Genomic DNA, 20,866 nt, shown 5'->3' with positions numbered 1-20,866 from the left:
GGAGTCAGTCTGGCAGTGGTGTGTGTCTGTCATTGGTGGTAGGAATGGTAGAAGATACGATAGGAGTCAGATCATTTCTAGCCTTGAAGGTCACAGTAAATACTTTGGATTTTATCCTGAACTGAAATTTGAGGCCAGTAGATGGGAGTGGTGGTGATAAGCTGATTTACATATCAGTGGGTAACACTGGTTACTGTGTGGAAAACAAATACATTATAGGTTAGTAGGAATGGAAGAAGAGAGTCCAATTTGGAGGTTATTGCAGAAGTCTCGGTAAGAGAGAATGGTTGCTTGAATTACAATGGTAGGAGTGGAAGTGGTAAGAAATACTTTAAAGGAAGAGATGGCAAGTTTTATTGCTGGACTGGGTATGGGGTTACAAGAGAAAGAGTCCAATTTTTGAACTAAGCAAACTTAGTTCAGTGATTCAAAAACAGTAACCACAAAAAATTATCTGAACAAATAAAGGTAAATATTGATGTAGAAATTATAAATAAGCCCTGGCCAGTGTGGCTCAGTTGGTTGAGTGTCCTCCCATGCACTGAGAAGTCCCTGGTTCAGTTCCCAGTGGGGCACATGCCCAGACTGCAAACTCGATCCCCAGTAGGGGGAGTGCAGGAGGTGGGTAATCAATGTTTCTCTCTCATCAACGTTTCTTTTTAAAATCAATGAAAACATACTTTAAAAAAAAAAATAATAATAAAATGTTAAATCCATAGAAGTACATATAAAGTAGGGATAAAAGTAAAGATAAGAAAACAAGGATGAATAGTGTTAGAAAATTGTCTAAAATTATTCACAAATAGTTCAAATGAGAAAAAAATATGGGTATTTAAAAAGGAAGTTATAAGTCAACAACTCTTCCTGGTAACATCTTTTAATAGGCCCCTCTGTCAGTAATTGACAGCTCTAGGAGGCAGAAAGTCAGTGGCAATATAGTTGAACATAATGGTACTATCAATCAACTGGATCAAATTGATATTTATAGAATACTTTATCCAACAACAGTGAATGCGCTTTCTTCTCCAGACCACAAGACCATTCACCTAGACAGACCATGTTCTGGGTATTATTATTACCCTTAACAATTTTTTTTTTTTTTCCTATCCTCACCCGAGGATACTTTTTGATAGAGAGAAATATCAATGTGAAAGGGACACATCCAGTGGTTGCCACCCACACAACCCAACCAGGGCTGGGGACAAACTGCAACTGAGGTACGTGCAGGTCTCTCTGGACCACAGGCCGATGCTCTAACCGCTGAGCCAAACCGGCCAGGGCTACCCTTAACAAATTTAAAAGAATAGCAATGATATAAAACTTGTTCTCAAACCAAATAGAATTAAACTATGGAAATAATTAACAGAAAGATAGGAGAACTTTCTCAAGATATTTGGAGATAGCACATGGGTCCAAGAAAAGGTCTCAAGGGAAATGAAAAAGTGTTTCAAATTAAATGAAATTAAAATACAACTTTTCAAAATTTGTGACATCAGTAAAGCAGGGCTTAGAGGGAAATGTATAGCATTAATGGAATATATTTGAAAAGTACATCTCTCCTATTAATAATCTAAGCGCCTCACCTTAGGAAACTGAAAAAAAAAAAAAATAGAACAAATTAAATGCAAAGTAATCATTAAAAAAGAAATAAGAATTAGAGTAGAAATTAATGAAAATGGAAACTCCAAAGAGAAAATTGGGGAACCCAAACTCTGGTTTTTAGAAAAATTCATAAAATTAAACCTTGTGCCAGGCTAAATAAGGATACAAGAGAGAATACACAGTTACTAATATCATAAATGAAAGAGGAAACAAGGAGCCACCACTGCTGATTCCATGTACATTAAAAGAGTAATAAAGGAATATTGTGACTAACTTTACAACTGTAATTTGGTAGTGATGAATATATATATGTGGGATGATGGGTGTGTTAATTAACTTGATGTGGGGAATCCTATTCAAGCATATGCTTATATCTAATCAATCCATTGTACATTTTAAATAGTTTACAATTTTGTCCACCATATCCTACCTAAAAAAGCTTAAGAAAATTCTACCATATATATATATATTATACATATATGTATATATGTATGCATATATATATATTATACATATATATTTTTTTATCTTCACCCGAGGACATTTTTGCATTTATCTTCAGATAGAGCGGGAGGGAGACAGGGAGGAAGAGAGAAAGAGAAACATCGATGTGAGAGAGACACATCGACTGGTTGCCACCCACACAACCCCAGCTGGGGCCGGGGACAAACTGCAACCGAGATACATGCCCTTAGCGGGAACCAAACCTGGGATTCTCTGGTCTGCAGGCCGACGCTCTAACCGCTGAGCCAAACTGGCCAGGGCATCTACCAAATATTTAAGGAAGAAATCACACCACTTTTGTACAATGTTTTTCAGAAAGTAATAGAGGGGATGTTTCCTAACTCATTTTGTGAGGCCAGGATTATATCATCCAAATGTTGCAAGAAAGGAAATCTATAGACCAATATCTGTTATGGACATAGATGCAAAAATACTCAACACAGTATTAGTATATCGAATTCAACATGTACCAGAAGCATACACAGTGGACCTGTGAACAATTGCAGGGGATATGGGCGCCGACTCCCTGCATAGCCGAAAATATGTGTTATAACTTTTGACTCACCAGAACTTAACATCTAACAGCCTGCTGTTGACCAGAAACCTTACTGATAACATAAACAGTCAATTAGCACATATTTTGTATGTTATATGTATTATATACTGTATTCTTACAATAAAATAAGCTAGAGAAAAGAAAATGTTAACAAAATCATAAGGAAAATATATTTCTAGCATTTGTTGAAAAAAAAATCCATATATAAGTGGACCAACAGTTCAAAGGTCAACTTCACAGTGTAACCAAGTGGGATTTATTTCAGGCCTGCAAGGCTTATTCAACATTCAGAAATCAGTTAATATAATCCATTATATCAATGGGCTAAAGAAGAAAAACCATATAATCATTTCAGTAGATGCAGAAGAAACATTTGATGATATCCAAAACCTATTCATGGTATAACCTCTCAGCAAACTAGAATAGAGGGGGATTTTCTAAAATTGATTAAAAAAAAAAATCTTCAGAAGTTTTATAGCTAACATCATACTTGATGGTGACAAACTAGCAGGTTTTCTGCAAAAATCAGGAAAAAGGAAAGGATCCCGTCTATTCAACATCCATAAAAGATTTACAGATTGAGGAGGTAGAAATAAAACTGACTTTATTTACGGCTGACATGATTGTCTACATTGAAAATGTGAAAGAATTAACAACAACAAAGAAAACAAAAACTACAAGAACTAGTAAGTGAATATAGCAAGGTTGAGGATACAAGGTTAATATACAGAATCATTTGCTTTATTATTATACTAGTAACGAGCAACTGGAATTTGTCATTAAAAACACAATATCATTTATATTAACATAAAAAAGAGAGAAGTAGGTGTAACTAACAAAATAAACAAGGTCTATGTGACAAAACCTATAAAACTGATTAAAATAAATCAAAGAAGAACGATCTAAATGAATGGAGATGCATATTTATGGATTGGAATACTTAATATTTTATCAGGGCATCAGTTCTTCCCAACTTGATCTATAGATTTGACATAATCACAGTCTAAATCCCAGCAAGTCATTTTGCGTATATTGACAAATTGAGTCTGAAGTTTATATGGAGAGGAGAGCCAACACAATATTGAAGGAAAAGAATGTTGGAGGACTGACATGACCTGACTTCCAGACTTGCTATGAAGCTACAGTAATCAAGAGAAATGTGGTATTGGTCAAAGAATAGATAAATAGATCCAGGGAACAGACTAGGGAGCCCAGAAATAGGGGCACACAAATTAGCTGAATGTTGAGAAGGAATGAAAGTTTAATGGAGAAAGGACTCTTTTTTTTTTTTTTTTTTTGGTATGTGCCCCTAGCAGTAACTGAACCTGGGACTCTCTGGTCCGTAGGCTGACACTCCAACAACTGAGCCAAAGCCAAACTGGCTAGGGTGAGAAAGGACTCTTTAATAAATGGTGTTGGAATATCTGGACATACACATGCAAAAAAAAAAAAAGAAGAATTTAGACACGGATCTTACACTTTTCACAACAATTAATTCAAAATGGATCAAAGACTTACATGTAAACACAAAACTATAAAATGCCTAGAAAATAACATAAGGGAAAATCTCAGTGAACTTCCATTTGGCTCAGACTTTTTAGTGAAAACACCAAACACAGAATCCACCAAAGGTAATATTAAGTTGGACTTCATTAAAATGAAAACTTCTACTCTGGGGAAGACGCTAAGAGAATGAAAATACAAGCCACAAACTGGGAGAAAATATTTGTAAAATGCATATCTAATAAAGGACTTACATCCAAAATATACAGAGAACTAGAAAAACTCAACAAGTAAACAACCCAATTTAAAAAATGGGCAAACGATCTAAGAATGAAGAGGGAATTTTACATTAAAACAACTAGATACCACTACACAACTATTACAGTGATTGGTAACACCAGATGCTAAAAAACAGCAACTCTCATTCATTGCTGGTGCTAATGCAAAATGTTCATGCCATTTTGGAAGATAGTTTGTCAGCTTTGTAAAAGGTTAAACATGCAATCCACCAGTCATGCTCCTTGGTATTACCCAAGTGAGTTGAAAACTTAAGCCACACAACAATGTACACATGAATGCTTAGAGAAGTTTTTGCATAGTTACCAAAACTTGAAGCCACCATGATGTCCTTCAGTAAGATGAATGGATAAACAAACTGATACATTCAGACCAGGGAATATTGTTCAGTTATGAAAAGGAATAAACTATCAAACCATGGAAAGACATGGAGGAAGCTAAAATGCACACTGCTAAATAAAAGAAACCAATCTGAAAAGCTACTTCTATTCAACATTCTTTTCAATCATACAATATACTGTATGATTCCAAGCATCTGACACTGGTGAAAGGCAAAATTACAGAGAAAGTAGAAAGATCAGTGGTTGCCAAAATTCCAGGGACGAGGGAGGGAGGGAGGGAGGGATGTAGGGTAGTGCTTAGTGAATTTTTAGGGCATGAAAACTATTCTGTATGATATAGTATGGTCGGTACATAAAATCCTACTTTTTAAAGTATCCATAGAACTGTACAATATAGAGTAACCCCTAATTCAAACTATGGACTTTAGTTATTAAGAAATTATCAATGTTGGTTCATCAGTGATAACAAATGTACCACACTAACACAAGATGTTTCAATAGGGGAGACAGTGGGGGGAGGGGGGCAGTATATGTGAATGCTCTGTACTTTCTGTTCAGTTTTTTTTTTTAAGCCTAAATTTCTAAAACATAATGTTTATTAATGCAAAGCAAACACTTAGTAAAACGGGAATTCCACGAAAGTAGATTGCCATACAAGTCGATTACCATGCTTGTCGATGATCATACAAATGTGTAAATATCTAAGCACAGAATGGTCCATGGAAACATTGTTCATATAAGTAAACATAATAAATACCTATATTATAATATGTAAATACATTGCAAAACTTGTAGCCATTAAAAAGGTGAAAATGGAGAGGAGGGTAGGAATTAGAGAGAAATTTAGGAGTTAGAATTTATAGGACACAGTGACTGAAGGAATGAATGGAATCTAATATGTTACTTAGAACTCTGCCTTGGACTGAACTGAGCAGGGGAAGAGCGGGGATTGTGATCAGTCTAGTCCTGGATTCACTGTGCCCCATGTTTCTGTGGGTGATAATGCCCAGGAAGCAATCAGATATATGGGTCTTGAACAAGAGTGAGTTTGGACACAGGTAGTGGGAGTCATAGGAGTTGATAAAATTACCCAGCAAAAGTGAGAGGATTAGAGGCCAGAAAAGTAAAAATAAAATCAGGAGAAATTATGTCATGAAAGCCAAAGGAGAACACATTCCAGCAGGGAATGTTTCACAGAGATCAAGTATGATCACACTGAAAAATGAATATTGGATGTGGTAGCATGGCAGTTCTGGGTTGTCCTGGACCAATCCATGGTGACAGATTGCTAGCATTGTTATTGCCCTGGTGCAGCATCGACCCTTTTGTCCTGAAAATATTTATCTTGGGACATTAGTCCCACAACATTTCTTAGAGTCTTTTATATGCTAGTATACATTGAAAGTCTCTTAAACGGGGTTTCTCAATTTGGTCTAGGAACTCTTCTGTTGTTGTTTTAGCATTTTTCAGGACTGATGTTATTTAGAACACAGCTTAGGAAACATTGGGGAGTTCCAGCCTATGAAGAAGTTTGATGATAAAGAAACCAGAGAGGTATGGGGTAGGTAGTAACTTGTGGGAATATATACCATTAAGTCAAGACTTCAGGATCCTTATAATAAACAAAGTGAAGAGTCTAGGGATATAAAGAGAGTGGTATTACAGGAGGGGAGGATTTGGAGTCTCAGAAGAGATGAAAGGGAATAGAATCCTGAGAGTGAGTGTCATTTTGAACAGAAATAAGAAAGTAAAAAAGGATGTAGCTAGATGAGGACAGTGCCAGTTTTTCTATTTGGTGAAGCCAAATAATAGCTTGTCTTGCAGACGCAAAATAGAAAATTTTACTTCACTGTGCTTTTGAAAAAAGAAAAATTCATGGAGACTGTGATATTACTTAGTATTCCTAATTCTGTAATTTAGTGGATATGTGTGAGATGTGTCCAAGTAGAAATTTTGGCTATGCTTATACTAGAAGTCTGAATGATTTTTAAAATTTCATATTTCACAGGATGCCAGACATGCAGCTGAAGAAGAGATTTATACCAACTTAAATCAGAAGATTGATCAGTTTCTGCAGTTGGCTGACTATGACTGGATGACAGGAGATTTGGGCAACAAAGCTAGTGACTATCTAGTAGACCTCATTGCCTTCTTACGGAGCACCTTTGCTGTATTCACACACCTTCCTGTAAGTGACAATTACTTCACTTTGCCCATAATATAGAAAAAGTTTCTCTTAAAATTTACTTGGGTGGAAAATGTCTTTTTCTGGAAGCTCTGCAGAATATAAAAGCTCACACTATAATTATCATCCTTTAACAAGATTTAGAGACCACTTGCATTATTTTTTCATCTACTTTTGCATTTTGTTGATTCTGAAAATAGTCTCTAATATTATGTGTACTTATATTTCTTCTAACGTAAGGGTAATTAGTGCAAACATATAATGAATGCCTTGATAGAGAAGAGAAACTTAGGAGTTAGGATTACAGATATGTATTTTTTTAGTTCTAGAATGTCCATTTAATTTTTTTTTGTAACCTCAAATTTTCTGGTAAAATTCTCCATTTTTTTTTTCAGATTTGTTTATCTTTTCTCTATTTTCTTGAGCATATAATCATAGTCATCCTAAAGTCTTTGTTTATTAATGCTAATGTATATACTTTACCTACATATTGGTGGATTTGTTTCTGATTCCATTTTTTCTTTGGTTATCAGTAATATGGTCCTATGTCTGCTAACTATTTTTTGGTTGCTATCAAACACTCTGTTTAAAATATGTAGAGGTTCCTGGTAATATCTTCTTCCACCAGATTTGGTTTACTTTTTCCCTTATTAAACAGGGAGAATGGGTTAGTGAGTTGTGATTCAATCATTACCTTGATCCAATCATGAGCTGATCTGGGACAAGCTTGGGTTGTGGTTGTGTGTGTCTTTGGTTTGCCCCTGGAGATAGAATGTGGTTCTTCAGCGCTTTCGATGAGAGCCTGGCAGGTCGTTGTCTCTTCATCTCAACAAAGATTATGGAAATTTCCACTTTTCAGAGAAACTGTTATTACTTCAGCCTCCTCCTGTCTTCTTTGACTTCAGAATTTGGTAACTGCCTTGAGAAGGAGTCTTTCTCAGATCAACAATTGCCAACAGGAAAAATAGTGGTTGGAGGCTGTCAATGTCAACTTGCCACTCCAAAGCTTTGGGCTCCCACCTGAGAGTCTCATGAATCCTCCCACTTGTGAGTCTATTTCTCTGAAGCACTAAAGACTGGGAAATCTTACTTTGCTTTTCAGAGGTTGGTTTAGACACTTATTTTTCTCAGCTGTGTAGCTTTAGATTAAAAAAAATGTCTTGTGGAGAAAATTGGCCCTCAAATCTCCAATTTTAGCGCTTCAGCTTCATAACAGAAGCAACAAAAATTTAGTGATATTTTTTCACCCCAGTAGCTGTTCTCTGCCTGGACCTAACCAGATTCACAGTCTGTTCCAAGGCCTAGGTTTGGCAGATGCCTCCAGGGACAGCCACAGGTCCTTAGCTCATCTTTAAAAGGTTTGCCCTCTTTGCAGTTTTATTCCCTATAGTCCTTATTGCTTCACAGTCTTCTGGTGACTTAAAACATATATTTTTTTCTAGTTTTTTTTTACTGTCTTTTCTAGTGCTTAGTGGGAGCATTGGCCTGTAGAAAAACAAGATGATCTCATCTTGATACCAAGGCCAGACAAAAGTAGCACAAGAGAGCAAACTACAAACTAATCTCACAATTATGGATAAAAATATAAAATAAAGTTTTAGCAAGTCGATTTCAAAGTGTTTTGAGAAAGCAATTTAGTACTACTATGTAGGAGTTATTCTGGAAATGCAAGAATGGTTTGATATTTTAAAGTCTATTAATAAAATTTATCACATTAATAGATGGAGATAAAATATATAATTATTTTTATATTTTCTAAAGAAAGGCATTGTATTAACATCCAGCTTGTATTCCTGATTAAAAAAACAAACTTAATGAAATACAGGCAATGGCCCTGGCCAGTGTGGCCTCAGTTGGCTGGAGCATCGTCCCATACACTGAAAAGTGGCAGGTTCTATTCCTGATCAGGGCACATACCTATGTTGCCGGTTCAGCCCAGTCCTTGGTTGGGGTGAACCAACCAAGGCAGCCAATCAATGTTTTTCACATTGATGTTTCTCTCTGTCTTCTTCTCAAATCATCGAGTGAGGATAAAAAGTACAAGCAATGTAATATTTCAGTAACATGATGAAGAACATCTATATGAAATTCAGCAGCCACCATAGATTTACCAGTGTAACTCTAAAAACATTTATTTGCATTAATGTTAGAAGTATGGTGAAGATGCTTCTCATAGCTTCTTTAGAAGTTCTATCAAATAAATAAGGTAAAAAAAGAAATAAACTATAAATATTGTAATGAGCCATAATAATGTCATCATTCATAGATTATTATTGTATAGTTGGATAATCCAAGAAAATCAACTGAAAAATAGTTGGGACCAATAAGACCTTTTAGTTAGATGGTGCAGTTATAAATCAAATCAACTTCTCTTATATTAGTAATACCCTAATAGAAAATATATTGCAAAAAATGCCCTATTCTCTATTGGAGCATAAGATGTAAGATTTCTGAGTACACTTAACAAGTAATATGTGGGATTTTGCTACTCGAGCAAAATCTTGAGTAAGATTTTGAAGTATAAGAAAAACATGCAATAGTTCAAAGTCATCTGGATAAGTTTTTCTATATTCATCTTCTTTTTTTTCCCCCTTATTTTTACAAAATAAAAACAGCAACCTAATGACTGTGTTTATACATGTCACGTAACACATCGTGGTTCCTTACTTTAACCTCCTGGCCATTTAGAAGTAGTACTGTGAATCAAACTCAAGTTTGTCTAACTCAAAGTGCATCTTTTTCCACCCGTGGAGTTGTGCCTTTCTTATAGGACCGTATTATAAGAAACTAGTTGAGGATTCATTGTTTCTCTTGTTTATTTTGAGCTGCCTTTGCTACCTAAATACTGTAACTTCTTAGGATGGATTGAGATGATCCTACCATTCAGAATCACCTTACACTTACTACTCAGAGTCAAAGTCAGAGGTAATTCACTGCCTGAAATCTTCAATATTGCATCTACAAGTGCCACTTTTCTGTCTTGCCTAATACAGAGATCTCTTTGTGAAGCCACACTTTAAAAAAGCAGTTACATTCACCAACCATTTTATTCTTTCTATATAGAGTCAAATTAGTATGGCTTCTAAATCTTTCATCTGGTTTTCCGCAGAGAGCAAATAGATCACCCAGCCCTTGTGTGTATGCTCCCCAGCATGCTAGGTAATTTCTTCATAGAACCTCATATTAATAAAGTGGATTAGAAAATCAAAACTATGTCTAGGATTTGCTATTATGTATTAATAGCAAATTATGAAAAATGAGAGAGGAAGGAGCTATTTCTGAGAAAGAACCAAATCATTTGTCTTTTAATTAATATCACTATTTCTTTTCATATTTGCAGTTCCCTGGCAGGAATGGCTCTCTGTCAAAGAGGGATATTGGATGATAGGAAATGTGTATATGGTTCGGAAAGAACTGTAAAGAAAAAGGCAAAGACTCGCCTTACATTTTGAGATCCCCAGTTTTTCATAGTCTTAGGGATGTTTTATCACCATAACATCAACATAGCCAAAGGAATAGGTCACTAGGGTGTGTGTGTGTGTGTGTGTGTGTGTGTGTGTGTGTGAGGGTGTCCTAGATTACACTCCATTAGACAGTGAATGGTGAGGGGGAAAATGATTGAAATTTGCAACTCTTTTCCCCTTGAGGTTTGGTAACTATGGTGGCCTACCTATTTTCATGAGACAACCAGGAATGATTATAATAATATGGTTTTCCATAGTTAAGAGTTCTAAAATGTTGCTGTGTCCTTTGAGTTAACAGATGAGGTAAGCTCACAAGCATTTTTTCAGGCTCCAATTGTATAATTTCCAATTGCATGCACAGCTACCCGTTCTGCATGCTCAGCATAAGTGCAGACTTTTGAGAATGTATCCTGTTATCCTGATAATTATCTTGCAGAAATGCCTGAGAGAGAGAGAGAGAGAGAGAGAGAGAGAGAGAGAGAGAGAGAGAGAAAGAGAGAGAGGAAATGCTTTCTCAAGTAACAGACCCAAAGGAGGGAATCCTGAATTCCTTTTCTCTGCTGCTGTTCATTTATATGACCTGAGACAAGATGTCTCTTAACCCACCACGGTTTGCCTTAACTCTCTGATTAAAAATACAGTGATACCTGTCCTTGGCCTTCCTTCTTGGGCAGTGAGTTGATGGGTCATCTTTAAGGAAAGTTATTTTTTATGTAGAATTTTCTCAGATTCTTCCTGTCTAAAACCGTCTAAACCTGACATTCACTCAGTTTTGTGAACTGTTCCCATCTCAGCAGTAACCACATGATTCTGCTATGTAAAAACCCTCAGTGCCACCCATTAAGCACAAACTCTTCTCTGTGACCATCAAGGCTTTTCATATTGTGACTCCCAAGCCCCCTTTCTGACTTTATCTCAGTTCTCTATTTGCCCAAGACATTCCTCCCCAAACTGAAATAATGCTCTTTGTCAAATACACCCAACTGTTGCTACCTTTGGTTTTTTTTCATGCTTCATTGTCTACTTTAACTGCTTTTGCCCTTTAACTAATGTATATAGAAATCTTACCAGTATTTCAAGGCTTATTTCAAATCCTACACTTTCCATGAAACCTTCTCCAGTTCTCCTAACCAGATACAACAGCTTTCTTCTTTATGGCACTTGGTGTTGCCCAAGATCAGAAAATGAATCAACAATGTGGGTAGGTCCTAAGTCTTTTTACTTTGGGTCATGCTTTTTCCATAATATAAAATCGTCTTTTATTATTTAATAGTAGCTACTATCTACTGAGTACATAACATGTACCAGGTACTATGTTAAGCATATGCATATTCTCTGTATGTATGTATACACACATATATAAATGGGTGTGTATATATGAATTTGTTGCAAGAAACAAATGAGAATATATATTCATACACATGCATACATGTAATTGCATATATTCTCATATACATATATGTATTTATATGCATATATATTCTCATTTTTTCTTTGTAATAAATTTGTAAACAAGTATTATTATACCATTTTACAGATGAAAAAAGTAAAGCATAGAGAGTAACCTAACCTAGTTCTCTTAGCTGACACCTCATGTGGAAATTGTCTCATCTATTGGTAATAATGATTCTCCAAGTCAGCCCAGTCCCTACGGTTTTCTCTGGAACAAATTAAGGAAGTTTCAGATGTCCTCAAGGGACCAGAGGCATCATAACCTTCAGGATATCAACCACACTTTTCTTCAAATTAATTATATAGGTAGAGCTAGTTTCCAAGGAATTTTATTTTCTTTTTTTCTCCTTTCATGGAGCAAAAATTACAGATCTGCTAATGAGTTTTTTGCATTCTGAGAAATTGATTGTTTCCTGTTTTCATGCTATTAAGACTGGTTATTTGAGCTACATAAAGTACTTTGATATCAGCATATTAGCTTCTTACTAGTGTGATATTGGGTTGTTAGTTTAGTTAGTTAATTTAGTGACTAAATCCTTTAGTTGTGTATTTCTCCAGAGATATCTTTGTGTACTGAGCAATTACTTAGCACTCCACCCCACCCCCCAAAAAACTACTAATCCCAGTAGCCATGGCCATTCTTTTTGGTTGTAGTCAGATAATCTCTTGTTTCTCTAATGATACAGATCTTTGGATTGTCCCCTGTTTTTATAATTATTAAGTAAATAATTAAGAATGTTTGATTCCCAATACTAAGAGCCATTTACTTCTAATCCTGTTCTTGGTGATGAGAAATAAGGAGAACCTAGAGATTAAAGAATTGCAAATCCTTCAAATCAAAAACTCTCCAAATCTAATATGCTATTTATAAGTCAGAGATACCACTGAGAAGCTCTTAGGTACTGTTGTATCCGGTTACCTTAATGTCTCAGATACCTTTATAAAATGGAGAGGAGACAGATCTGATTCTTTTTCATTGGTGTTGGGATCGTGGGAAGCTGAAGTACTTGCTGAGGAAAAAATAATTATTTCAACATTGCTTATGAGTGCAAATAATTAAAAATAATTTAAACCATGTAATAACATGTAAATGGTTATATAAACTGTAATACTATTCAGTGAACTATCATATATTTATTAAAACTGATTTTATGAATATTAATAACATTACAAAGTATAATGTTAAATGAAAGAAGCAGAATGAAAATTTTATAAACATAATGATTATAAGTATGTAAAAACTCTAAAAATCGTCCTGGCCGGTTTGGCTCAGCGATTAGAGTGTCGGCCTGCGGGGCACGTACCTCGGTTGCAGTTTGTCCCTGGCCCTGGTTGGCTCGTGTGGGTGGTGACCACTTGATGTGTCCCTTTCACATCCATGTTTCTCTCTCTCTCTCTTTTTCTCTCCCTCCCATTCTATCTGAACAAAATATCGAAAAATGTCCTCGGGTGAGGATAAAAAACCAAAACAAAAAACAAACAAACAAAAAACTCTAAAAATGTGTTAGTAGGGAAAAAGTTCAGGAAATATGTTAACTAAGTAATTGTTTTGGTAGTGTGACTTTGTATTCATTTCTCAAAATTGTCAGTATTTTTAAATTTTTTGTTGATAGCATTTAAAAATATTTAAGCATCTGCTTTATTAAAAATATATATCTTAAAAAATATATAGATCTTTATAGCTGAAAAAATATTAATCCAAGTTTTAAGGAAGAAAACCCTACTGCTTGGCCACACTGCAGTCAGGTCATTCTGAGCCGCATTTTTCCTTCTCTGACAAGAAGGCCAGCCTGAGCCTGCTGCGTGGTGCCAAGATGCTCCAGCACGTCCAGTGCACATGTGGTGGGGTGAGGAGTTCACAGTTAAATGAACAGGAATCTGGTACATGCCACTGTTCTGAGATGCTTTCATGGTGGTTTATAGCCACAGTTTTCATATGGTTTAGTAAGTGCTTGAACTTTTCCAAACAAATAACACATCTTGTTGGAAATCAGTCATAGTGCATACTTGCCCGTGGGGACTCCTACTTTGAATTAGCAACTGCAGGCTTCTTGCTTTCTAACTCCCTGGCTGTGGATGAGGTCCAGGCTCTTCTTAAGGAAAAAGCAGCTTTTAAAAAAATTATTAGAATCACATACATACACACACAGCCAAAAATTGGATTTTCTACCATGAAATGCATTTGGTTATATTTTTAAAAGGGTTTCTGTTAAGAACATCTACTTGTTATTTTTATTTAATGTAGGATAATTTGATTGCCTTTATAATATTCCTGCAAATGAAATGGTTCACTCTCTTTAACTGTTCCAAGATGGAGACGTTTGTCAACACTTAGCAGTGACTGCCAAGCTAAGGACGTGAGAGCGTTTTATGCTGTGTGTTGGCATATGTGTTTTGTTCTGTTTGGGTGGATCGATGTTTTTGTTTTTATTTTAAATTTCCCTTGATTGTTGTGTAACTTGGTAACTCCTTTGGAAGATAGCCTTAGGATCAGCAGGTGACGGGGACCTGAAAATGGGAAGCTGTCTTGCAATAGACAAATAGGCCCTAACTCTAAAGTCTCAAGAAGTCTAACATGAACCCTTATTAAAGATTGTTTTCTTCTGTGTCTGTTTTTCTTGCATGTGAACATAGATTCCAACTGGAACTGTATAAAATCTAAGGGTTATTCTCTAGAATGATGTTTTTGGTACTGCGTTGACCCTATCTACTTTTCTGCTGTTGTGAAATGGACACAGTGACCCCTGTAACGCATTGTTTTAGTTAAGAGGCCCCTGAAAAAATGTGTTTTTTAAATAGTCCATTCTTTAGAAAAGGAAATAACTTTAAAAAAAATAAATTAAAGAATAACATGTAGAAAAATGAATAAGCTTAAATACTAAATAGTTTGATGCATTTTCCCAGAGTAGGCATACCCATGACATCAGCACCAAGATCAAGAAACAGAACATTACCAGTTTCCCAGAAGACCCTCCTAGCCTTTCCCCTAGCAGATCTTTATTGTCTCCCTGAGGGTAATAATCTGTGTTTCCAATACTGTAGCTTGTTTTTGTTTGTTGGTGGAATGATACACTATGTACTCTTTTTTGTGTCATTTCTCTGACTCAAGATTATATCTGTGAGATTTCTCATTGCATGTAGAAGTAGTTTGTTCATTCTTATTTCTATATAATATTCCACTGTATGAATATATCACAATTGATTTATTCTAACGTTATTGGACATTTGAATTATTTTCAGCATTTGGTTATTAGAAATGACGTTGTTTTGAAACTGTTTATGTATTTTGATGAACATATTATTTTTGAGTACATACTTAGTGGTGGAGTTGCTGTGTCATAAGGACATGAAAGTGTTCACCTCCTGTAAAACAGTTTTCCAGAGGATTGTGGCAATCTGTGTATTTTCACTGTTATAATTCTGTATAAGAGTTCCAGTTAATTCACATCCTTGCCAAAACTTGGGTTTCTCTGCCTTTATAATTTTAATCCTGCTATTGGATATATCTATATCTATATCTATATCTATATCTATATCTATATCTATATCTATCAGTATCTATGTCTACATCTACATTTATCTATATCTAACATTGATGTTTTCGGTTGCCTTTTTTTTTTTTTTTCAGGACTAATGAAATTGAGCAACATTTCATATGCTGTTGGCCATTTGCATATACTCTTGTTGTGAAGTATGTGTTCATGTCTGTTGCCCATTTTAAAATTGGGTTATCTGCGTTTTTATTAATGACTTTAAGGAGTTCAGTATCTGTTTAGTTCAGCAGTTATGGTAGACAGAAAAAATGGTCTCCAGAAATGTCCATATCCTAAGCCCCAGAACCTGTGTATGTGTTAATAACAAAAGGAACTTGGCAGATATTAAGTTAAGGATCTTGAGATAGGGATGTTACCTTGTATTATTTGGATATACCCAATGTGAACTCAAGACTCCTTGTAAGAAGGAGGTAAGAGTGTGAGAGCCAGAAAGGGAGAGGGAAGCAGAGGTCAGAGTGAGAGAAACTTGGGTAGTTTCTAGATGCTGAAAAGAACAAGAACATTCCCTAGAGCTTCTAGAAGGAGTGTTATCTTTATGTTTAGCCCTATAAGACCTATTTTTGGACTTCTGATTCTCCAAAACTGTAAGATAATAAATTTGTCTTGTTTGAAGCCACTAACTTTGTGGTAATTTGCCTCAGGAGCAATAATGGGCTAATATAGCTATTCTCAAACTTTTTGTCTTTAGGCTCCTTTAAAAAACTGTTAAAAGTTATTGAAGACTCCAAGGAACTTTTATTTATGCTATTTATATCTACCAATATTTATCACATTTGACATGAATACTGAGAGATTTATAAAATATTAATGTATTTATCTTCAAATAACAATATTCATCCCTTCTTTATTAACATGAATAATATATTTTCCCAGAAAAGTAACTATATTTTCCAAAATTATTAGTGACATGAATGGCATTGTTATATATTTTGTATATAACTTTAATGTCTGGCTTAATAAAAGATAGCTTGATATCTCAAATCTTCTACATCAGTCTGTTGTAATATGTTCTTTTGGTTAAAGTGTGTGAGGAAATCTGGCCTCGTAGATATATGTGTGATAAAGGAGGAGTACTTTAGCCTTTTCAGATAATTGTTGATGTTCTTTGGTGCTAGCGCAAAATCTGACACATTGTAGTTCCTTAAAGGTTAGTCTCAATGTAGAATCTGAAACCTTATCAGTGAGTGTTTCATGCTGATACCTTAAAGTCCATTGGTCTGTTTTATACTTTGAGTAGCTCTTTACCCACACATGATGTTTAACATGCCACATTAAAAAAATTTTTTTTCATTTTCACCCAAGGATATTTTTGCATTTATCTTCAGAAAGAGCCGGAGGTAGGGAGGAGGGAAGAGAGAGAGAGAGAAAGAAACATCGATGTGAGAGAGACACATTGAGTGGCTGCTACCCACACGACCCCAACCAGGGCCAGGGACAAACTGCAACTGAGGTACGTGCCCTTAGTAGGAGCCGAACCCCGGTCTTTCTGGTCTGCGAGCCGACGCTCTAACTGCTGAGCCAAACTGGCCAGGGCAGGCAGTATCCCATATTTAGAAAATACTGGTTCACTGAGTTAGGCAGATCTGCCTGATGTTGATATATTTTATTACAGAGTATTAAAAAAACTTACCTTCAGTGATATTACCACTAGTCTCTTTAAAAATTTTTTAAGTATTGGGAAGCCATATCATTGTGGCAGATGCTAGTTTTCCAAAATTCAGAATTTTTCTTGTAAGCTTTACTTGTGTCATTGGCAACTAACACCGTCAGTTGTTTTCTTTCAAGATGCAGTCAGTCTCATTTGTATCATTTTCAAGAAAATGCCCATCAAAAACCCAAGTTTGAGTAACAATTTGTCTGTCAGCTGTTCTTTCAAGTGAAAAAGAGTATTCTATGAAAAAAAAGGGGCTAGTTCAGTTTGTAACTCAATCTCACAAATGCTTTGCCTGAGACAGTTATCAACTTTAGCACGCAACATAATTGCTTGGTACCCTGCATGTCACACAGAATATAAAAAAGTCATACCCAGGGATATATTCAAGATACATTATTTATTTTGAGATTAAAGGAATAGTGTTTATATTCTACCTTGCTGGTGATAAAGGAAATATGAGACATTAGTTCCTGAGGGAACATTTAATAAAAGGAATCATTATTTTAATGAAACTGGAATTTGTTTGATTGTAAGTGCCTGGCAGTGAAATATACAAGGATTGCCAGTACAGTTTGGTGCCACAGCGTTAATTCAAGCCTGTGACATTAGTGGTTTTGCCCATCATTGCTTTTGCAAATGCCAACACAAGTGAAATGTCATTAGTGCAAATGCCAACACAATGAAAAGGCAAATAACATCTCAGTGTTGTTATGAAAATCATCCTGTGGACCCCGTGAGAGGGTCTGAAGGACCCTCAGGCATCTGTAGACTACACTTTTGAGAACTGCTATTCCAGCTATGAGTTCTTCATAGGATATAAGTATTGCAAATATTCTAGTTTGTGACTTGCCTTTTCACTCTCTTAATGGTGTCTTTTGATGAGATTTATTATCCTTTGAGAAGTATAAATATGTTTTCTAATATAATTTTCAAAAGTAAACATTTTTTTCTCCCTAAGGGGTTAAAATATTGGTCATAGCAAGTTAGTCCCACTATCATTTCCCTTCGCTACTTCTCTGTGCCGCATCTTTGCATTCCAGTTCCCCTGTTTTCCTACCTAGTGAATGAGAGGTCCCCTCTCCAGTGTTGATGTGTGTGATCTCTGCTTCTTGCAGGCGTGCATTCGTGAGTTACATATATTCAGTATACTTTGCTTATGGTTCAAACATTGCAAGTAACTTGAAGCATTCATGTTATTGGCTGGTAGGTAGGAGAGGATATGGGAAAGATTATAAAAGTAAATCTCAAATATTTACATGAAATTTGATTCCTCTAGGTCACAAATATATTTTTTATTAACAATTCTAAGCCTAGAAGAGGTTTATTTTCAGAAATGAGTATTCAAAAACCGTTAAGCGAGTTAACCTAAAACAATGAAAACTTTGTATGTAGTACATAAATATTAGCTGTATTAGTTGTAATTGATAATATTAAATCTTATGTAATATATATTATAGATATTAGTAAAACATTCTTAAATGATTATTAAAAACATCTTTCTATATTATATGTGAGAGACATTGGTTATTTTGAGATTATTAAAGAAATATGTTGATATGCCACCTTGTAGGTGGTAAAGGAAATATGTGCGTTCTCAAGGGGACGTTTAATTGTGATCTTGCTTTAGGGTTTCCCTTTCCTTTAGCAGTGGTCCATGGGGATCCTTCCAGTGTTTTTTGTTTATCTCTTTACCTTCTTGGTGGAACCTGGCTACCAAGTGTAGGGAAGGGACTGAGTCTAATGAGCATAAGCTTTACAGCATGTCAGGTTTCAATAGTAACGCTTCCAACTCCAGTCCTGTTTCAGTTCTAATGTTGGTTCCTTGCCCCAGTCTACTGCACACAATGTGGCTATGATTAGCCTTAATCATCCCTATTCTGTGCTATTGAGGGAAGATTGCTCGACCTGGCACAATTGTGTTACTGATGCTAACTATAGAAAGTCACGAGGAAAGTCTAGTGATCTTCTGTTGGATGCAGTGAATTCTTTTAATTATGTTATATAGCATTTGATCTGCTTTTGATTAAAAACCACCACTGCCCCAACTACCAAACCACAATGTCTTTATGGATAACTCACAAATGTTTACTTGTCTTATGACTCACCTTGATTCTGTTTTGCCTGAGCTAGCAAGTCACCTCTCTCACCATTTAATTCCTTTATTATGATTTTTTTTAATTTTGTGAAAGTCACGTGGTGGCTTTTTAATGTGTCGATGTGCTCTGCAGTATGTGCTCTCTGCCTTCAGGCCCTCTGGTAAACTTGCCAGGCTGCTTCTGATTTCACAGAGGCTGAGCAGATATTCGGCTCTAGCGCTGCTAGTCCACAAGCCTAGGCAGCACCCTGAGAAAGTGATCTTGTCTGAACACCAGCGTTTAGCTTCTTTTTCCTCTTTCCTTTAGCTCCCTCGGCAGTCCATTTTACCCTCTGTGCATTGACAGGATATATGGATATTGGGGAGCCTGCTATACTTTTCTGGTGTGCTGATTTTGTCTATTTTTATTTTTTCCAAGGGAGAGACTTTAAAATGGTCATGGAAAGAAAACAATTTATAGCTGGCTGCTATGGATATTGTTCCCAACTCTTACTATTAATTTGCTGCCTTTTATGTAGAGTAAAATTTGAATACCAAATGGCCCACCGTTTCCGCTTCTAGAAATGAGAAAACCAAATGCTGGAAAATGTGGTTGTATGGAAGATGGATTAGATCTGTTTTGGATGGTTCTAACAAGTAGAAGTTAGAAGTAAAGTAAATGGAGCATGAACTAGTTAATTCATGGTCAGCGTTGGAACAGAAGATGGATGATTTTTTCTGAGATGTTACAAAGGCAATTCTTGCATACGACAGAGAGTTAGGATAGGACTCTGCGCCTTCCAGCCCTGAGATTTTGTCCTTCTTCCTTCATGTGCTGGAACCACATATGAAGAATAACTTGGTTTATAATTTGACACTGTGTCTGTATAATGTTTAAAGGTCATCCAACCCTGTAACTGTAAAAGCATATTAGAAATTAAACTAATAGTGAAGATAATTTTAGATCCAGGCCTGAATTTGGAGTAATTTTCACCTTATGTTTTTTGTATTATTCTTACTCATTTTTAAATACTTCTGTTTGATCCAATGTACTTATAGAACCTCATTTTGAGGAATCTCTTCTAAAACTTCATTATAACTCTGTCCTCCAATAACTTCAGTGGAAAATAAAAAGAAAATGCTGTAAGACAAAATGGAAAGTGAAATGAGGATAAATACCAAAGGCAAGGGATTTAGAACATAAGTTATGTGATTATTAATAATAAATATCTTTATTATAAATAACAAAAATCTTTATACTATAAGCTGAAGTATATTTTCTTTATGGGCTTAAGTATAAGTGAAACAATAGACTTGCAATTATGTGCTCTTCTTATTTCACTGTCTGGCACTGTAGAAATAGGACTCTTGAATTTGGGAATATATAAAAGAATGCTGCTCATGCTCCATCTCTCTTCAGAGTCCTTAGCCAGATGCCACTGAGACCATTACTGTTGTGAAGTGAGCTGGTCCATGGCTGCTTTCCTATCCAGATGCTCTAAGACAGCACTGCACTCAGTACTTTTTTGTTTTGTTAATCCTCACCCGAGGATATTTTTCCATTGATTTTAGAGAGAATGGAAGGGAGTGAGGGAGGACAACAGAGAGAGAGAGAAACATCGATTTGACAGACACATCTATTGGTTGCCTCCTTCATGCGCCCCTGACCAGGGCCGGGGG

General features: G+C 35.7%; 1 protein-coding gene across 2 annotated transcripts in view; it reads left to right on the top strand.

Moving 5' to 3' along the window:
• Positions 1–20,866, top strand: part of EXOC6B (exocyst complex component 6B) — a 548,300-nt gene that overhangs the window by 317,531 nt on the left and 209,903 nt on the right. For both annotated transcript variants that reach the window (XM_036262943.1, XM_036262944.1), the window contains exon 18: positions 6,812–6,991. In XM_036262943.1, coding sequence (XP_036118836.1) covers positions 6,812–6,991 — 180 coding nt within the window. The remainder of the gene's footprint in view (positions 1–6,811; positions 6,992–20,866) is intronic.

The sequence above is a fragment of the Molossus molossus genome, unplaced genomic scaffold (genome assembly GCF_014108415.1).
Source record: "Molossus molossus isolate mMolMol1 unplaced genomic scaffold, mMolMol1.p scaffold_m16_p_15, whole genome shotgun sequence".
Classification (NCBI taxonomy): domain Eukaryota; kingdom Metazoa; phylum Chordata; class Mammalia; order Chiroptera; family Molossidae; genus Molossus; species Molossus molossus.
The sequence above is the reverse complement of the archived record's forward strand: the minus strand, read 5'-3'. Positions and strand labels throughout refer to the sequence as shown.